This window comes from Sorex fumeus, unplaced genomic scaffold (assembly GCF_029834395.1).
Source record: "Sorex fumeus unplaced genomic scaffold, SorFum_2.1 ptg000007l, whole genome shotgun sequence".
Lineage (NCBI taxonomy): Eukaryota > Metazoa > Chordata > Mammalia > Eulipotyphla > Soricidae > Sorex > Sorex fumeus.
In genome coordinates, this window is record NW_026606064.1 from 12,074,337 (window position 1) to 12,093,618 (window position 19,282).

At 45.4% G+C, this 19,282-nt stretch overlaps 1 protein-coding gene across 2 annotated transcripts in view; it reads right to left on the reverse strand.

Moving 5' to 3' along the window:
* Positions 1 to 19,282, reverse strand: part of TTC17 (tetratricopeptide repeat domain 17) — a 119,687-nt gene that overhangs the window by 77,258 nt on the left and 23,147 nt on the right. For both annotated transcript variants that reach the window (XM_056133254.1, XM_056133245.1), the window contains exons 2-15: positions 19,147 to 19,236; positions 17,970 to 18,139; positions 15,181 to 15,292; positions 14,778 to 14,909; positions 12,946 to 13,055; positions 12,210 to 12,354; positions 11,585 to 11,724; positions 9,259 to 9,419; positions 6,393 to 6,505; positions 5,077 to 5,223; positions 2,639 to 2,754; positions 2,316 to 2,481; positions 1,045 to 1,122; positions 505 to 729 (exon numbers count right to left, since the gene is read on the reverse strand). In XM_056133254.1, coding sequence (XP_055989229.1) covers positions 505 to 729; positions 1,045 to 1,122; positions 2,316 to 2,481; positions 2,639 to 2,754; positions 5,077 to 5,223; positions 6,393 to 6,505; positions 9,259 to 9,419; positions 11,585 to 11,724; positions 12,210 to 12,354; positions 12,946 to 13,055; positions 14,778 to 14,909; positions 15,181 to 15,292; positions 17,970 to 18,139; positions 19,147 to 19,236 — 1,905 coding nt within the window. The remainder of the gene's footprint in view (positions 1 to 504; positions 730 to 1,044; positions 1,123 to 2,315; positions 2,482 to 2,638; positions 2,755 to 5,076; positions 5,224 to 6,392; positions 6,506 to 9,258; positions 9,420 to 11,584; positions 11,725 to 12,209; positions 12,355 to 12,945; positions 13,056 to 14,777; positions 14,910 to 15,180; positions 15,293 to 17,969; positions 18,140 to 19,146; positions 19,237 to 19,282) is intronic.

Sequence of the window (19,282 nt, forward strand, 5' to 3'; positions counted from 1 at the left end):
GAGAATCAGCGGGTGTGCCCCCATTCCCCACCAAAAGGGAAAAGCCATCGACTGGACTCTGAATTTAAAGCCAGGGTATGGAGCCAGTACAGTCCAGTCCCAAGAAGCCTCCTGGGTGCTGAGCTGTGACACTGCTGTGGACGACGACACTCTCGTTGGCTTTGGGGATAAGTAGGCCACTGCTGAGGAAGTTGTTTATTAGGGACAAATCTTCTGGTCTTTGTTCTACCATCCTTTCTCTTCTCCCCCACCCTCCCCCATCCCGCCCCCATCTCAAAGCAAGGATTTCAAACACTCATTACACCCGTGGAACTGAATCTCCTTCCTCAGCATCTGGAGTTACAAAGAAACAGATGATTCCACCCCACGGCCTGGGAATTTAACTCCAGTGGTGAAACCAGGGCCTGGCATGTGGGCGGTCCTGTCGGCTCCAGGTCTGGTGGGGCTGAGCATCGCCAGCTGGGGCCCCTGTAAATTTTTTTATGCAAACCATCCCCCTCTCACCTCTGAGCTATTGATGGTCAAGGCTTGGAGCAGCAGTTTGGTGGCATCAAGGTGCAGGCCGTAGTGAATCAGGAGGTTGGCCAAGTTGACGAGAGGAATGTCCTGGTACTGAAGCGGAGCCAGATTCAAAGCTCTCTGCAGACACGCGAGGGCGAAGGTGCTGTTTCCCACCGCTCTCCAGTAGAGCCCAGCCTCGTTGAGGATCAGCCAGATGGGGGCATTTGGCTGGAGCAAAACATACCCGATACTCCCGTTACCGTGAGAATCCGGGGTGCCTACTCTCAGTGAGATTTTTTTTTTTTGCCTTTTTGGGTCACACCCAGTGATGTACAGGGGTTACTCCTGGCTTATGCACTCGGGAATTACTCCTGGTGGTGCTCGGGAGACCATATAGAATGCTGAGAATCGAACCCGGGCTGGCCACGTGCAAGGCAAATGCCCTACCCGCTTGTGCTATTGCTCCAGCCCCATCAATGAGATTTTTAATTTAACTTTAAATTACGCTAACTCAAGTTCAGGTGACTGACGTAGGTGACTTACCTTATTAATAGCATGAAATAGGAAAGACCCAATTTCTTCTTCTGGGATAGTATAATTATTAATACGGGCAAGCAAAATCTGAAAACATCAAAATGAAGATGGACTCAATTGAAAATTAGCAGGGAAGACATCTGTAAAGAACGCAGACAAGTAACAGTATTTGAGCTTCTCCGAAACAGCTCACTTGACTAGACCCATATTTACTGTGAGGGCACCAACATGCCAATCGTTGGTGACCTGTCCTAGAGTCTTTCTAACTCCAAAGTTCAGACACAGATACCCCCATATATATCCAGGCAGCCTACCAAACCCCACGGAGGCAATCCAAGAACCCAGAGCCCATCAGTAATAGCTCAGAAGACAGCAGCATGTAATGCCTGCTGTAATAAAATCCTGCTTGGAGGAAAAGCACTTCTATCAACTAGAAGCAAGCTGAAGGTAGGGATCATGGTCCAACAGTATCTTTGTACTCTCAAACAGGACCTGGTATTTGGGGATTTATTTTGCTCTTAGTAGATACAGGGCCTGGAGTGGGGGTGAGGGGTGAGCAGAACACGACACTCCCAGATACTCAAGTCAACTGGGCGGGAAGTTCAGGGCCTACGAATGGACTGCAATGAGGACCCTGGGGTGCTTGGTATGACTAAGGCGACCCTGGCAATGCCTGGGGATCTCCAGGGCTACATCCAGCAACTCTCGAGGCAACAGGGTCCTGGGGCTGAAACTGGGTCTGGAAACAATCAAGGCAAGCACCCTAATCCTGGCACTGTCTCCCTGCCCCAGCCGGTACTTTCTGAATGTCGCAAGGACTTCGAGATTAAGCTTAAAAGGAGGTCATCGTGATGATCTCTTTTCCTCTGTACAAAGGTAATTTCCCCCCCACCTCTGTGTCTATGGTGTGCTACTGACAATACGCATAACAAAACATTTGCAGAATTCTAAGGATGTTATAGAAGGTCATAGCGTGGCCCCTAAGGAAAGGGTATCTTTCCCCTTTCCACCTACTCCAACTTCCGCTGGCTCAGGGGAGGTGGCAAGAACGGTCTCCGCCGGGGACGCAGTGCCGTGCTCGGGGGGGTGGGGGTTCTGAATGGCCCAGAACCGAGATCAGCACTTTCCCGGCACTCGCCCACGAGTACGACTGGCCTCTGAGTGCCCTCACCCGCTCCTGCAGCTTCAGAGACGCAAAGTGCAACCACAGCTGCCTCCCGCCAACACTCTGTTCCACCTGCGAGGGGACGGCAACAAGCACCAGCCTAAGGGAGCCTTACTTTGCGGGCATGCTCATCTGGCATTTTGGCTTTCAGATCCATGCGAACCTCTAGTTCTTTGACTAAGTAGGACAGAGCGTGGCTTTTTTTGAAGTCAGTTACGGAACAGTCGGGGGTTTGGGCGACTTCTTCGGAAGAATAATCGTCACTGTGGAGTTCGTGGATCCTGGCACAAGAGAAAGGAACAGCATTCACTTTGATAGAGTCTGGGCGACAGCAAGACAAAAGACTTAACCTGTCAAGTCTGGGCCTGGTGCTGGCACAGACCGCCAGGTGACCATCATGCAGAATCAAGCGCTTTTGCCAAGTCCACCAGCACTTGCCTGAGTCCTTTGTTTTCTGGAGGTAGAAAGTAGGTTGGCAATTCCCCGCTGGCCGGGACGCTCGGGTAGCTCTCTGCGCAGTCTGTCCTTTTAGGCCACAGAATATGCTGTTTGTCCTAAGAAAGAAACGAAAGTTTCCTGTGAGTCTCTGGAGCAAATATGTCAACGTAATAACTGAACTTCTGAAAGACACAAGCACTCTCCGCAACAGGCAACATCTGGAAAACAACCCGAGTGTCCAAGAAGAGATACCTGGGTAAACAAACAATGGTACACATACACAACGCAATAAGCTCGGCCTCCAAAACGATAAAGTCATGCAGTTCGCCACTACACGGCGGGACCTGGAGAGTATGAGGCTGAGTGAAGTGAGTCAGAGGGAGAGAGACCCACACAGAGTGATCTCTCTCACCCGTGCAGTGTAAGGAAACAGAACGGGGGAATACTGGATGTCCAAAGACAATGGGAACCGAGAACACGAGAACTGGGAGTCAGTAGGAAACACACCACCCGAGGGGGCTGGGGGGATTGGGCAGCGAGGGGGCAAGACTGGCGGGGGGCAGCGTTTAACTCAGAGGAGGAGGAAGGGTTCTGAATGGTGGTCAAGTGTTAATGTAGGAGACCCTATCAGCAGCAGGACTGTAAACCACAAGGCTCCTGGTGCTACTGGCCATCACCTGCTGGCCACGGAGAAGACAAGCTGTAATCTGAAAGCAGCACTAGGAGGCTGAGGAAAAGGGAGAAGTACACCTTTCACAGTGGGGGTCACGGCGCTTCAGCAGTGATGAAGGTGCAGTAACTCTGACACCCAAAGCCTAAGCATTAACATAACTGTAATCGTGTTATTATGTTATCTCAGTGCAATCAAATTTTAACAAATGTTGGGCAGGGAGATGGCTGAGGTGCCAGGTTTGTACGTGGAAGAACTGGGTTCCATCCTTAGTACCACATGGTCCCTTGAGCAAGCCTGGAGCTGCCATCAAGCGCCACTGGATGTGGCCTGAAAACCAACAAGGGAAAAAGAACAGGTCAATGACTCGACCATTCTGAGAGTGTGTCGTAGAGCAGACTTCCTGCAGCATGAGGCAAATTTTCTTCTGTGTGAGCCAATGTTAAGGGGGAAATCTGTGATTTGTTTTGGGAAGAGATACAATTCTTTGAGAAAGCCTAAGCCTGACAACTGTTTCTTTTTGCTTTGGGCCACACATGGTAGTACAGATGGGCTACTCCTGGTTTTGTGCTCAGGGATTGCTTTTGGCTGTGCTCGGGGGAGCAGGCAGAATCTGAGCTTCCCTCAGGTAAAGCAGTGCTTTGAGTTCTCTCTGGCCCCAACTGCTTCTTGATTTACAAAATAATCTTTATCCTAAGTACAAGCATATCCTAAATATAAGTATCAGAGCCTTACTAAACTCACTTCCCAAAAGTTAACAAATTTAAAATTAAATCTATGGGCTGAAGTATACAGCTCTTGTTTGGGTAAGGCACTTGCCTTGCACGTGGCTGACCTGGGTTCAACCCCCCAGCACTGCACCTGGCCCCTCAAGCCCCGCCAGGAATGATTCATGAGCACAGAGTCTGGAGTAAGTGCTGAGCAATGCTGGGTGTGGGCCAAAACCAAAAAACTCAAAACTAGGTGGCTATACCAGAATAAAAGCCTGATACGCTATGAAAATTCAATCACAATGAAATGTAGTCTTTCGGGGCTGGAGTGATAGCACAGCGGGTAGGGTGTTTGCCTTACACGCGGCTGACCCGGGTTCAATTCCCAGCATCCCATATGGTCCCTTGAGCACCGCCAGGAGTAACTCCTGAGTGGAGAACCAGAAGTAACCCCTGCGCATCACTGGGTGTGACACCCCCCGCACACACACACACAAAAAAAAAAAAACAAAGAAAAAAGAAAGAAAGAAAGAAAGAAAGAAAGAAAGAAAGAAAGGTAGTCTTTGTCCTCCTATTCATTGACCAACATACAACTATTTCTTAGTTGGCCCGGAAGATTCTATTTATGAACTTCTTATTTCCATCTTCCACTAGAATATAAGCTTCAGGAGAATGAGGAGCTTATAAGTTCTCTTCAGTCTGGTATGCAGCGGATATGCAATGAAACAACGTTGATCAAGTAAGTGAAGTACCCGAAAGCATTCACTTAGTTCAGGTTTAGAGTCATTAGGGCAGATAATTATACTCAGTGCTTCAAGTCTCGCACTGAAATCAGGATGTCTATCAGCTCCACTTGATTGGGGAAGAAAATAAAAAAGGCAGACCCTGGGTCTCACTTCCCTAACCTAATGGCAGGCCTTCTACTTAACAGAAGTTTATTAAGAGCTTGCTGAATAAAGGTGAAGAATGAGAGGAGTCAGATTAATCAGAGGCTGAAAGGTACAGATTTAAGAGCTCTTGTCTATTTGCGGTGGTGTCATCATCCTCCATTAACTCACCCTGTATGCGTCAGAGTCCCGGCCCCAGATCCAGAGAACGGAATGGGCTACAGGGGAAGCCTTGGCCAAATCACTGACGTCACTCTGATTGGCCTGAACATCAAAGTTCACAGACATCATACTGGAGGTTGACGAATCCTCACCAAACTGGGAAAGGAAAAGTTCAAATTACAGAGTTGTCCCAAATAAGAGAACAGTCAGCATTAGTGACAGGAAATCAGAAAGCACATCAGTGATAAAACAGTCTGATCTTTTAACTTCGAACTCTAGGCTCCGACAGCATTGTTTGGTTAGCAAATGCCAGATCAACACGCCACCGTAGTATGACAGCAATGGCATAGGTCGTTTCCTTGTCCTGTTCTTCTTTTCTGTGATCTGGTCTCTTATACTTTTGATAATCAGTTGAGCTTGTGCTTCAAGCCTGTGTTCACTCTTGAACACGCCTGGATATCACTTTCTTGTCTGTTTCGTTACTTGCTTAATTCCACTTTAAAGAAACCTGTGGTCTCTCTTGAACATGTACTTCTCTCTTTCTCTCTCCTCACATCTTTCTAATTAAGTTCCAATAAAAATGATCCTGCTTCAGCAATAATAATAGTCAGCTGATTTAGTTCATTATTCCCCTCCCCTACCTAGACTAAAGTTATCTATATTCTACAAAATTTGGTATTGTGGGTAGAAGCAACAGGGGAGAGAGCAGTCTGTCTCTCTGTCTCCATCTCCTCTCTCTCTCTCTAGTGTAATTTGTATGTAATTTTCTCCTAACCATCTAGGTCAGAATCATGTGAGTGTATGTATATGTCTGTGCATAGGTAATGCACAAGCTATGTACACACACATACCCATACACACACAAAACAGAAAGAGAAGAAAAATATGCACCTAGCAATGGTTCTGAACATATGCTTTTGTTGGTAATAGTCGCTTTGTTGGTGTCTGCAGCTACAGCAATGTAATTAGACCGATGACTTCAGGAAAGAGCATGGCTACTCTTTCCTGAATTTTAAATTAGATGTCCTACTCTAGTAAGAAGGGAGTCAGAAACTTTTTGTTAAATAGAAATAAAAACACAATTCTAGCTTCCAAGTTGATGAAGGAATCAAATACACATGAAAATACACAAAATGTATTACTTTGGGAAACAGAAATGGCAAGTATTCTTGCTACAAAACTAGACTTCATAAACAACATCCTTAGGCCTTATATGACAATCAAACATTTCAGGGATTGAATTCCTAAGGGCCCCTGGGAGGAAAGTGCTACCAATCTTAGGCATGTGGGAGTTTCTAAGGACTCTCGGAGACCGAGACAAGCACCTGGACATAGTCGACGTTTTCAAAGATATCGCCGCGATGGTAGCGCACAGGCTGGTCCCACTGGCAATGTAGGCTGTGCTGCTGGTTGACCAGGCGACATATCTGATGATTCCCTGGAGTAAGAAAGGGAAATAACACCAATGAGGATGACCAGCGGTGCCAAGCAAATATTTTGAGTGTAAGTCAGTCTTTTCTTTTTTTTTTAATTTTAAACTTTTAAAAAATTTTATTGAATCACCATCAGATATAGTTACAAGCTTTCATGTTTGAGTTACAATCACACAATGATCAAACACCCATCCCTTCACCGGTGCACATTCCGTACCACCAATCTCCCCAGTATACGCCCTCTTTCCAATCCTCCCCCTGCCTCCATGGCAGACAATTTCCGCTATACTCTCTCTCTACTTTTGGACATTCACAAATCAAAATCACAAATCATCCTGTTATTCGTCGATTGCCTCGAGCAGGCCCCAGTAACGTCTCCTTCATCCCAGTCCTGAGATTATATTCAAGTCTCTTTAGGAGAATGAGACCCAGCATTGTTACTGGTATTTGGCAAATTGGGTACGCCACGGGGAGTTTGCCAGACTCTGCCGTGTGGGCAGGCTACATTCGGTAAACTGCCAGTTTGTCCAAAGTAGGAATGAGATAATAAGATATTATAATAAGATGTTGCGCGGCCGCGCGGTTCCAGGAGCTGGTTTTTATAGTTTCTGAGTCTTGGCTGTTGATGGGATTACTTTTGGACATTATGGTTTGCAATACAGACACTGAGAGAGACGTTTATCATGTTTGGTCCTTTATCTACTTTCAGCACACATCTCCCATCCCGACCGATTCCTCCAACCATCATGTGCTTAGTGATCCCTTCTCTATTTATTTCAGCTGCCTTCTAGCCCCCGCTCTTGAGGCAGGCTTCCAACTATGGAGCAGTCTTCCAGGCCCTCATGTTAGTTCTTTCTTTAGTTTCAACCCTGTGTACTTCCGAGCCTGGCGGAGTACTCTGACAGGGTAGATAAGGGAACACGCGCTAACAATTAGAGCAGACCACTCTGAAGACTTCCCAGGGCTGAAGGGACAGCCCAAAGATGGTGCAGGAGATGCTCTGCCTGCCAGAGGCCCAGGTTTGTTCTCCGACACCACGTGGTCCCCCAAGCACTGCCCAGAGTGACCGGCGGCACAGAGCTGGGAGTAGCCCTGAGCACTGTAGAGAATCTGCAGTGTCTCCATCTACAAAACTAAGGGGTTACTAGATCGTCACCGAGAAATCCTCTGGCAGTGACATTCTATGACAGGAAAATCTACGGGCTACATCTTTTGTTCTTTCTTGTTTTGGGAGGTCATACCCAGAGGTACTCAGGGGCTATGCCCCACTCAGTGCTCAGGGGTCACTTCTCGTGCCACTCAGGGGACCATCCAATGCCCGATACTGAAGCAGGGCTGTCTGAAGGCAGAACATGTACTCCAGGTCATGAAGCTGTTAGCAATCTGGCCCTGTTACGTCACTTTCAAGAGACTGGGGCTATGTTATCTGGCAGGGATTTGCTATCTATGTATCGTAGTTCTGTTTCATGTGTATATTTAAGAGCTCTGGTTGCATTTAGCACAGACTGAGTAATAAAGAATCCCAGGAACTGAGAAATAACCTACACACTTAGCAAGGAAAATCTGTTTGATAGCCTGGAACCGATCACAGTTAAAATTCAAAGGTTAAAAGGATTTCCAGAGCAACGTCGTTGTCAAGTGAGAAGAGTGTAATTTAAGAGATTTTCTTAATTTATTCTCTGGGGACAAACTGTCGAAGGTTTAACAACTTAAGGCTTCATCAAAGATGGGATGTTCTGGCTAGAACCAGATCAAATGTCTCCTGCCAACCAGTTTCTCTGGATCAGTGGCTCTGATGGTGTCGTAGAGACATAAGATTTTAATAAAACCTACTTGCTCCAAAAGTCAAAAACACTGCACATACATGCAGTCCTGTAACCCATTGGCTCGGGTTATGAATTCGCAAGGCCGGGCCAGGTAGATGGCTCCAAGGACACAAGCAGGTGCTTTGTACATGGGAAGCCCAGGTTTGATCTCTGGCACCAGCTGGCAGAGCAACCTGGAGCAACCCTGACTAGCTGCCCCCCAGCACCAACAGATATGCTCCTCAAATAAACAAAACAAAAACAAAACGCATTTTTGAAATAAACCCTAGTCTAAAATCTCACTTAGCGAAGAGCCACTGATCCCTGTTTTGGTCCCCTGTAATGCACCTTGTCCCAAGCACAGAGAAGAACAATGCAGGAGCAGTCCCTGGGTGCCACCGGGTGTAGATTCTGAACCCAGACTAAAGTAAAATAAAAGCAAGCATTTACTTTCAAGGGAGCAAGGGGTGGGGAGGGCCATTTAGCCAGCCAGCCAGGCTGGATGCATGTGTCCATGAGTAAGGGCCGTGGACTCCCTGCGTGTTCTCAGCTCAGGCCAGTGGAGACTTATCAGTGGGAGTTAATTGGGAAGACATTCTGGTCAGACACTGAGAGCCCCTGAATCACAATCTGCATTCCCACAAGATTTCCAGGATAAGCAGAAAAATGCAGGAGAACCCGCCAGTGGAGTCACCGAAGGGAAAAGGACTATCAGGACTCCTGAGGCCGAAAAGATCGGGTGTTTACTTTGAAATAGGAACTTAATCCAGATATCCGGGGGGGAAGGGGGAGGTTGTTGGTACACTGTGATGGCTCCAGGTTTTAACCACGGAGAGAAGTGTTAAGCACAACTTTTACCACCTCATGGTGATATTATGGGCGTTATGGGAGTAAGCAGGCGAGAAGTGTGTGTCATGGGATGCACACCTTCGTTTGACTGGAGACATACGTACCCAATTGCGCCTCTTTTGCCATCTGGGTCTCGTGGATGATGTTTCTTAAGATCTGCTCCTCCTGGATCAACTTGTGTTTCTCTAGGATCTCCTGCTGTCTCAGGTAGTGGTCGTGCTGCTTCTGATACTCCTTCAACTCATTCAGCGTTCGCTGGAGGGATCTTAAGAGTTTTTAATACCAGGAGAGAGTTACAGAGCTTCCAAACTCACTTCTAAAACCACTTAAAGGCATGTATTTTCTGGTTCTCACCAATAATTGCTAGATATATATATTTTTTCTTTTGAACATATAACCACTGTACTGCCAAGTTTGAGAATGAAGAGGCTAACGGCATATTTTATTAAAAGTTGGGAATGAAAATAGGACACGAAATTCTCCACTTAGGGGCCGGAGGATAGCCCAGAGAAGAGGGTGTTCGCCTTGCATGCAGCCAACCTGGGTTCGATCCCTGGCATCCCACATGGTCCCCTGAGCAGCGCCAGGAGTAATTCCTGAATACAGCGTTAGGAATAACTCCTGAGCATCGCCAGGTATGACCCAAAAAGCCAAAATAAATAAATAAATTCTCCACTTAAATGGAATTATTTTTTTCCCTTTTGGGCCTCACCTGACAGTGCTGAGGACTCATTTTTAGCTCTGTGCTAAGGGATCATTCCTGATAGTGCTCAGGGGACCATAAGAGGTTCCGGAGATGGAACCTGGGTCAGCCACATGGACAGCAAGTGCCCTGCCCACTGTACCACTCTCCACACTCATTTACGACTACCTTGACATTGATTGGAGTGTTGGGCTTTTTGATGTCAAAAGTACATACATAACCCCACACTATACAGTTTTACATGTTTAACCACTTCTTTCCTCAAAGTTGGCAATAGTTCCACAGGCATTCCAAGCCTTTCTAGACTCTTCCTTTTCATCTTTTCCTTTTGATTCTGCCTGAAGACAAGATTGAGAGTGAGGGACATGGAACTGGAGAGGTAGGACAGCAAGTAACATAAGCCTGTCCTGCATGCAGCAGACTCGGGTTCAATCCGCGGTACTACATATGGTTCCCTGAACACCATCAGGAATCCCTGAGTGCAGAGCCAGGACGAAGCCCTAAGCTCCACTGGTGTGGGTCCAAAACAAAAACAAACAAGAGAGAGAGGGACCAACTACCTTGCTCTCACATTCTGCTCCTTAGTTTATAGGATCAAAAAAAAAATACGGAAACTTTGCTTAGAAAGGAATGTTCTCTACTAATTATCAACTTGTTAAATTTGATTACTTCAGTCACAAAGACCTCTGTTACCTACTGAGTGATTTATAGACTTTAGTTACATTTAGTTCTTATACGGACAGTATAAAAAAAAAAACACAGTGGATGATTAAGAGCATAATATTGAAAGAAGCAAGTTTGAGTCAGGTATGATAGAAATTAGGCATAAACACGTAGCCTGCCATTCCTTTCGCGTTGTGCAATCAACAAACTGGAAAACAAGCAAATATCAAAGTTTAAGGAGTTTCAAGTATCTTTTTAAATCTCCAATGATCAAAAAAGACTTAAAACATTAAGACTATGGGGCTGGAGCTATGGCATAGCGAGTAGAGTGTTTGCCTTGCACGGATCCAACCCGGGTTTGATTCCCAGCATCTCATATGGTCCCCCGAGCACCGCCAAGAGTAACCTCTGTGCATTGTCGGGTGTGACCCAAAAAGCAAAAATAAATAAATAAATAAATAAATAAAACCTAATCTGTAAGAGATTCACTTCTGAGCTATATGAAGTTTCTTCAGTGGTCTTAATGTTTGTGAGATCTCATACATATATATATATATGAGACACATAAATTATATACATTCAATACATAAGTATAATAGAATGCCATTACTGTACTAAAACTTAAATAAATCTGATTTAACTGTGGGTCAAATAGTATCTCTTAATATCACTTAATGGACATAATGACAGACCAAAAGAGGAGAAAGAGCAAAGACAGCACAGGCAAATGATTTTACTTCCGGGCTTTATGGAAATAACAATGCAAGCAGTGGAGTCCTGAGTACTCGGCTGCACCTCTCCTCTCTCTGCGTGGTTTCATAAGTCACATGTGAGAGACTGCAACAGCAGCGTTTGCTGCAAACGATGATCTCACAGAGATCCCGCTACACCACCACTGACGGGCACTAAGCCCCCTGGTCTAGAGGAAAGGGAGAGGACTAGTAGTAGTGTCAGGGTCACTGTCGGGATTCGAGCGAACAAATGAAAACCACCACTGTCCTCCGCAGACTGAATCTCAGGCCCCCCGGGTCTAGCACTCCAGGGAAAAATTCTCACCCAATTACCTATGTTGAGCCTCTAGTTTCTGCTCGAGCTTTTGCTGACATAAGACTGCGTGCTTCCTCTTTATAGCTTGCTCGAATCCTGGTTTGGCCTGCAAAGCATGGTCATAACAGAGCACGGAGTGGTTATACTCCCCAAGCATCTGAAGAGACAAAACCAGACACACAGAGGGAAGGAGGGCGTTAGCATCACATCCGTCCAAACCCGGGACCTCGCACCGAGCGCTCACTCTGCCAGTAACCCTAGTTCCACACGTGCACCCTATCAGTCAGCCAACCTCACTGGAGGCCCCGGAGCCCAAGAGGTGGGCTCTGCAGGAGACTCAGTGTTTCTCTCAAGGTAATTAGTGTTTTTTTTTTCTCTTTTTGTCAGGAAGCCCAGTCAATCATCTCAGATAATTCTGCTGAGGGCTTTATTTTCCTTGTGATTTCTTCATTTCTATTCCCTTTTCCTTGTTTGAAACAAAAGAGGAAGGGGAAGAGAAAAAAGGGGGGGGAGGTGGAGGGGGGGTGGGAAGGATGAAGAGATAAAGAGAGGAAGGGAGGGTGGGGGGAGAGGGAGGAGGGAGAGAGAATGAACAGAGTAGCAGCTAGTCTAGCTCCTGACAAGGAAGCGCGCTGCACTCACTGCGTAGATGTTTCCCAGAGTGTAATAGCTGGTGAAGAAGTCGCTGTCGTCCAGAGCCGCATGGACCACGACGGCAGCATCGGCAGAGAAATGCGCTCGATGCAGCACGTTGGCCAGGTTCACCAGGGCGATGTCTTTATTGTGCCTGGGAGAGGAGGTGGGGATAGGAAAGAAGCTCAGGCTCCGAGACGGCGACACATGCCCCACGCGGGGGATAGGACTTTCCAAGTCACTGGTTCAGGAAAATGACTGAGCAGCCTCCCAGACGGGGAAAGGAGAAGAATTCCCAGTGTCTCATTTATACACTGCTGAGATGGCACTTACTCAAACCCGAGCGCAACACGGCTTGCAGCAAAAGTGACGGGTGGCACACACTAATTTTAAAAAGCTATTCTGGCTCCGATCTGATTTTAAAATATTTATAATAATTTCTCCAGGGACGGGAACTGCATTCAAGTTTCAAGTAAATCAGGGAGAATCTGTATTATATATTTTCCCCCATCCCTCTTACTGGAAAGTATAAGCATACTGTGGGGTTATATCCCTTTGAACACTTTGACAGCTATCATTTTTTATGACGGGAAGAATTCCTTTGCCCGGGGATAATGGGGAGAGAAAGCATAACTCAATGCTGTGTCTTACAGACTGTTAAAGGAATCTTCCTTCACAGTCCTGAGTTATGTGGCACATTAGGGGGGGCCCAGAATGGGCGTGGCGGTGGGGTGGGGCGGCGTACCTGGATGAGAAGTGAAGAGCTCTCATGGCACATTCCACGACCTGGTATGGCTCATTCTTAATTCTCCAATAAAATGAAGCCATATTATACAGAACCCAGGAGGAAGAGTTCTAGAGGTTTCAACAGACAAAAAGACAATCAAGCACAGCGAAAGGTAGTGTCCTTTTATTACATAAATGTCAGAATGACTCTGGCTGTAATACTGCTTAGAAACCAGCATGCAGCTTATGGTGCTACTTTGACACAGAGCAGGGCAAAATATGTTTCTGAATTCCCTTCATTACCCAGAACGATTTTTTAAAAAAAAATTTTATTAGTGAAACACCATGAGTATAGCAGACTTACAAATTTTTGTGCTTGAGTTTCAATTATACAATGATCGAGTATCCATCCCTCCACCAGTGCCCATTTTCCACCACCATGGATCCCAGTATCCTTCCCACCCCCCAACTCCCCCATCCCACCCTGCCTCTGTGGCAGGGCATTCCCCTCTCTTCTCTTTCTCCTTTTGGGTGTTGTGGTTTGCAAAAGAGGCATTGAGTGGCAATCATGTTTGGTCTATAGTCTACTTTCAGCATGCTTCTCCCATCCTGGGAGGATCCTCCCAACACCCTTTATTTGGTGCTCCCTTCTTTATCTGAGCTGCCTTTTTCCCTAGCATGTGTGGCTGGCCTCCAAGCCATGGAGCAAACCTCCGGGTACTTATCTCGGCTCTTCTTGGGTATTAGAGTCCTATTTTGCAGGACGTTATTTTTAAATTCTTGGGTCCTGTTACAAAATTCCCGACATCTTTATCTCATTGTAATCATTTAATTAATTTTTTGGAAATTTGGGCCACCTGGCTAAGAAGTATTCCGGGCTCAGTAGTGCTCAGGAGTGACCCCTGGTGGTGCTGGATGGCACCAGCCTGCAAGGCAAGTGCCTTAATCCTTTTAGACTCTCCAGCCCCCAATTTTTTTTTTTTTTTAAAGTGGCTGTTGCCTTAAAGGAAAATCACAAGGTATTACTACTGCTGGTGATTCTTGTGCTTGTTCAGAGAACAGTGATTATGTATTGCATAAATATACCAAAGATGCTAAAATGTACCAAAGGCATTTTCTTTCCTGTGAATCATATATAATCTAGGAGCCAGCAAGGCAGGGCCTCAAGCACTGCTTGCTGGGTTTAGCTTAAAAAAAAAAAAAAAAGTCAACAATACACACACAACATCCCCACCCCAAAACCCTGCTCCTTATATTGAACTATAATTTGTTTTTTTCTATGAAGTAGTTATTATTTCGGAGGGGGTGCTTTGGGCAATAGTCAGCAGTGAATCAGGGGCTACTCCTGGCTCTGTGCAGAGACCACAGGGCCCTGGGGATCAAACGGGTGGGCCACCCACAGAGCTTTACTCCCTAATCTCTCTCTCTCTCTGGTCCTCATGAAGTCATTTCTGGGAAACTTGTTGGCGTCCCTTACTGGTAAGGAGGACCTAGGCTTTGAATGACTCAGTTTATAACAATATAATCATAAATCATGATTCTGAATCATTCTCACGACAGAAACAAGATAGGTAGGTATTTTCAGAGATAAAAAGATCGACTTTCCATTTTATTTATTTTGGTGAAGCAAGATAGTTTTTTATTGAAACTTACTTAGACATGAGGGGAGGGGACAGGGGTTCTCTCTCGTGTGTGTTTGAGAGAGAACTCGGGCTCCTCTGGAGTGGAAAAAGGCAGAACAACAGACAGAAGCGAGACACGTGTTCAAGGGAGAGCGAGCCCTGTGCGCAAGGGCGAGCCTAAGAGATCTACTTTTCACAGTCCCTGGTTCTGAAAGTCACCATGACTTACCTTCTGTAAACCTTCATGAATGAGGTGACCTATGTCGTCTATACTCCTTCCTAATCGCTTAGATAAATACGTGAAGATCGGATCTTCTTTCGGTAATAAAGGTGCAGAAAGATTCACTCTTTCTTGTACGCCCTAAGAGAGGAGGTGGGGTGGGGTGGGGGGGACGACAACAACAATAAAAAAACCAAACAGTCATAAAAGATCGTAAGTAACCAGGCAACATTTATTTCACAAATTGCATACATTTACGTGTATATATACTTTGAATTATTCAGCAAGAGTTTTAAGACATAGTTGTTTGCAAATTTGTAAAAATGCTGGAAGACAGAAGAAAGAAAAAAGAACATTTAGAAGCAAGAGGCTAGAAGGAGAACACATAAATCTCTCAAGTTTTTCTACTTACTCTCAGGTGCTGAAAGGCATGAATACTATATGGGAGCTCTAGGATTTTAGTGCAGTCAGGTTGCTCAGGATCGGGAGGGACAGGAGACTCTGTGTCTATATAATCTTCAGGGCTGGGAGCGAGAAGCAAGCAATGAATGAATTAAAGGTAAAGGAAGGTCAACTATTTCCCTGACCTACACGACAGCAACCTCAACTTTACCACCAATACCGATTGATGGGCTGGAGCGATGGCACAGCAGATAGGGCATTAGCCTTGCACGCGGTCGACCCGGTTTGATTCCTTCGCCCCTCTTGGAGAGCCAGGCAAGCTACCGAGAGTATCTTGCCCGCACGGCAAAGCCTGACAAGCTCCCTGTGACATATTCGATATGCCAAAAACAGTAACAAGTCTCACAATTTGTGAGAGACATTGCTGGTGCCTGCTCGAGCAAATCAATGAACAATGGCAGGACCGTGCTACAGTGCTACTGATCGACATTTGTACCTTTCTCAGCCATCACTAGAGTGAAAAATGTCGGGAGTTCACATTAGAGAAAGATCAAGAGTTAGGAAGAAATTAGTAAGGGCCGAGCTTCAGTTACTTGCTTGGCACATGGCCAACTGGGGTTTGATCCCTGGCACCCCATACAGTCCCCTGAGTCCCCCACAAGTAATTCCTGAGCACAGACAGGTGTGGCCCCAAACCAACAAAACCAGAAGAAAATGGTTGTTACGTCACAGACCGTTAAGATCTGGACCCTCCCCCCACCACCTCCAGTGTTTTTTTTTTTTTTTTTTTGGCAATGATCATTGCCTGGTAAGAGTGAGAATGGGCACATATGACAGCCTGGAAGCAACAAGTGCTGGTGGGGAACCCGCACTCACTGTCAGGGGGCCCATTTACTGGGTCAGGCTCTCTGAAAATAGTACGGAGACTTTTCAAAATACATGGTCCCGAAGCACTGCCAGGAGTGATTCCCTAGCACAGAGCCAGGAGTAAGCACCACCAGGTGTGGCCCAAACCCTTCCCCAAGCAAAAAATGTTAGAACTTGAACTCTCATCTGACTTAGCAATTCTATTCTGTGGTATTTATCCCAAGAACACAAAAATACATGAACTCAAAGAGATACCTGGACATCTATGCTCATTCACTGCAGTACTATTTATAATGGCCAAGACCCAGCAATAACCCAAATGATTGACAGATGAGCAGATAAAAACATTAATGTATATATATACACACACACAATGAATATAAATATACATAGCAACAGCACAGTGGTAGGGCATTTGCCTTGCACGCGGCCAACCCAACTGACCTGGGTTCGATTCCTCCACCCCTCTCTCGGAGAGCCCGGCAAGCTACCGAGAATACCTCGACTGTGCAGCAAAGCCTGGCAAGCTACCCGTGACGTATTCTATATGCCAAACACAGTAACAACAAGTCTCACAATGGAGACGTTACTGGGCCCGCTTGAGCAAATAGATGAACAACGGGAGGACAGTGACAGTAACAGTGATATGCAATATATATATATATATATATATACACACACACACACATATATATATAAAGCTTTAAGAAAAGATGATACATAGCCTTTTGCTATAACATGGATGTAATAAAAGGAGGTCATGTTCAGCAAAATAAGTCAGAGGAAGGAAGACAAATGCTGGATGACATTAGTCATACGTGGTATATTAAAAAAATATATATATAGAAAGGGAAGGGACAATGGCCAATGATGAGACTCACATATGAATCTGAATCTCGGAACCGAGCAGCTCGCTGCAGGGATGGCGCTGGACCACAATTATTTAAATTTTTATGATCCCAGCAGAGTGAGGCTGCTTTTGCGGCTGTGCGGTAAGTCAGACACAGACACAGACAGACAGACAGACAGACACACACACACACACACACACGTATAGGATAGTATAGGATATCTGTAAGGGTCTATCTCAATGATTCAACAACAACTATATATACATGTATATATATGTATATGTATGTAAATATTTTTGTTGGTGGTGGTGGTGTTGTTGAATCATTGAGATAGACCCTTACAGACATCCTGTAGTATTCATAGCAAGCGATTCAGAATAAATTATCTAGCATCTGCCTGTGGGGCAGACTTGAATGGTGGCGGGAACTTCAAAATTCTGGTGGTGGGAAGGTGTAATGGTGGTGGGATTGGTGTTGAAATAGTGAATGTAATCATTTATTGTGAACAACTTTATGATAATAAAATTTCAAAAAAATGGCCAATGATGACAAACCCTTGGGTTCTGACAACAGAACTGTGGTTATCAGGGAGAGTTGTGAGGTGGGAAGAGATCGGGTAGATAACACATGACATTAAGATGGAGTTGGAAGGCTTCTGACATTTTGATGATGGTGGAAGTGCAAAATCATTGTACACCAAAGCATAAATGTTGACACTATTGTAATCATGTTGCCACAACAGCACCAATGTTCAACTGCAATATTTCTTTCAACAAATCTGTAAGAATGCTACACACAGTATGTATTTGTGGAGCTGATTTGTTGCTGTTGGCTTCTGGGTCTCACCTGACTGTGCTCAGGATTCCTCCTGGAGGTGCTCAGGGAACCATCTGGGGTGCTGGGATTGAACCCGGGCCAGTCACTAGCAAGGCAAACGCCCTACCCACTGTACTATCTCTCTGACCCCTAGATAGAGTATATACCTGGAAAGTTTGTTATCACTAGAGAAATGATTTCTTAACAATCTGAGGAAGGTCCGGGAGTAAAACCCGGAGTTTGCGCTTGGAAAGCTTCTCCTCACCTGATGTCTTTGCTCTCCAGAGTGATGTACGTGCCGTCATATAGGTCCAGGTCTCCTAAGGGCACCTTGGCCTTGATGCAGTCTGGGTCCTCCTTATTGTGTCTCTGCTCCAGCCCTGTATCTCTGTCTTCATTCTCTTCTATGTGAATCTTCTGAGCAACTAATTGCTTCTGAAAGAAAATTAAGAACATATTTCCCTAGTAATTCTAGATCAAGACACCACGGATAACAAAAGAAAGTTAAACGAAAGAATCCTCTATGACAGAAGACAAGGGCTCCAAATAATACCCTCAGTTAATCTGGTGGATGTAAATGCTACCGCAGTGACCATGGATACAGGGTCGGAGTGACACGACAGTGGGAAGGGTGCTTGCCTTGCACTTGGTCTACCCAGGTTCCATCCCTGGCATCCCATACGGGATGAGGCTGGACCTGGCTTGACCCTCACATGGCAGATGATCCCCCAGTACCACAAGGAGGGATCTCTGCCTGCGGAACCCAAAGCAAACCCTGAGCACCACTGGATGTGGCCTCCTTCCCCCAAATAGCCAACAGTGCTAGCTACTAAGCAAAACCAGTCTATGGAAACGGTGATGGAAACAAAGAAGTCCGTTTATTGGACTAATAACAATGTCAAGTTTTCAAGGTAAAACAGTGATTTAAAGTCCTCCAGTTTAATCATAAAAGCACACAATATCAAGGCCTTAGTTTTTACTATATGAGAATGAACAAAAATGACATTTTATAGGATATTAAAACCACTCTTCCTTTTCACACGTTACACTTTCCTTGCAAGAATATACTTATTTATCCCTCTATATATTTGACAGACAAACTTAAAAAAAGTAAATTTAATTCAAGGACACAGTGAGTCACAAATCATGCAAAGTTCTGAGCTGGTACAGTCTCTTGTCCTTTTGGCTTTAACAGTCACTCTGACAAGATTCTCACTGTCTCTTCAATCTCCCATTCTCTCCTCCGTTTTTATTTGCAATGCCGGGGAATAAATCAGGCCCGCACACATGCACTCTATGGCCACTCACACCCTCTTACTATTTTTTTTTAAAATATGAGCTAAATAACTTATTTCTACAAAAGCGGAAAGTCAGACATAAAAAATAATAGTCTTTAATTTTCCTTTGACTGTGACAGTGGTTCCCATGCCCGGGTGTCTCACCTCCAATTCTTTGAGGTAGTTAACTGTTGATTCTTGTCTCATTAATATCACTAAGTCATGGGGATGCTTCAAGTTCATTGGGGAGTCCACCTACAAGTAAGCAAGCAAGAAAGCTCAGTTTTCATGAACACTCATC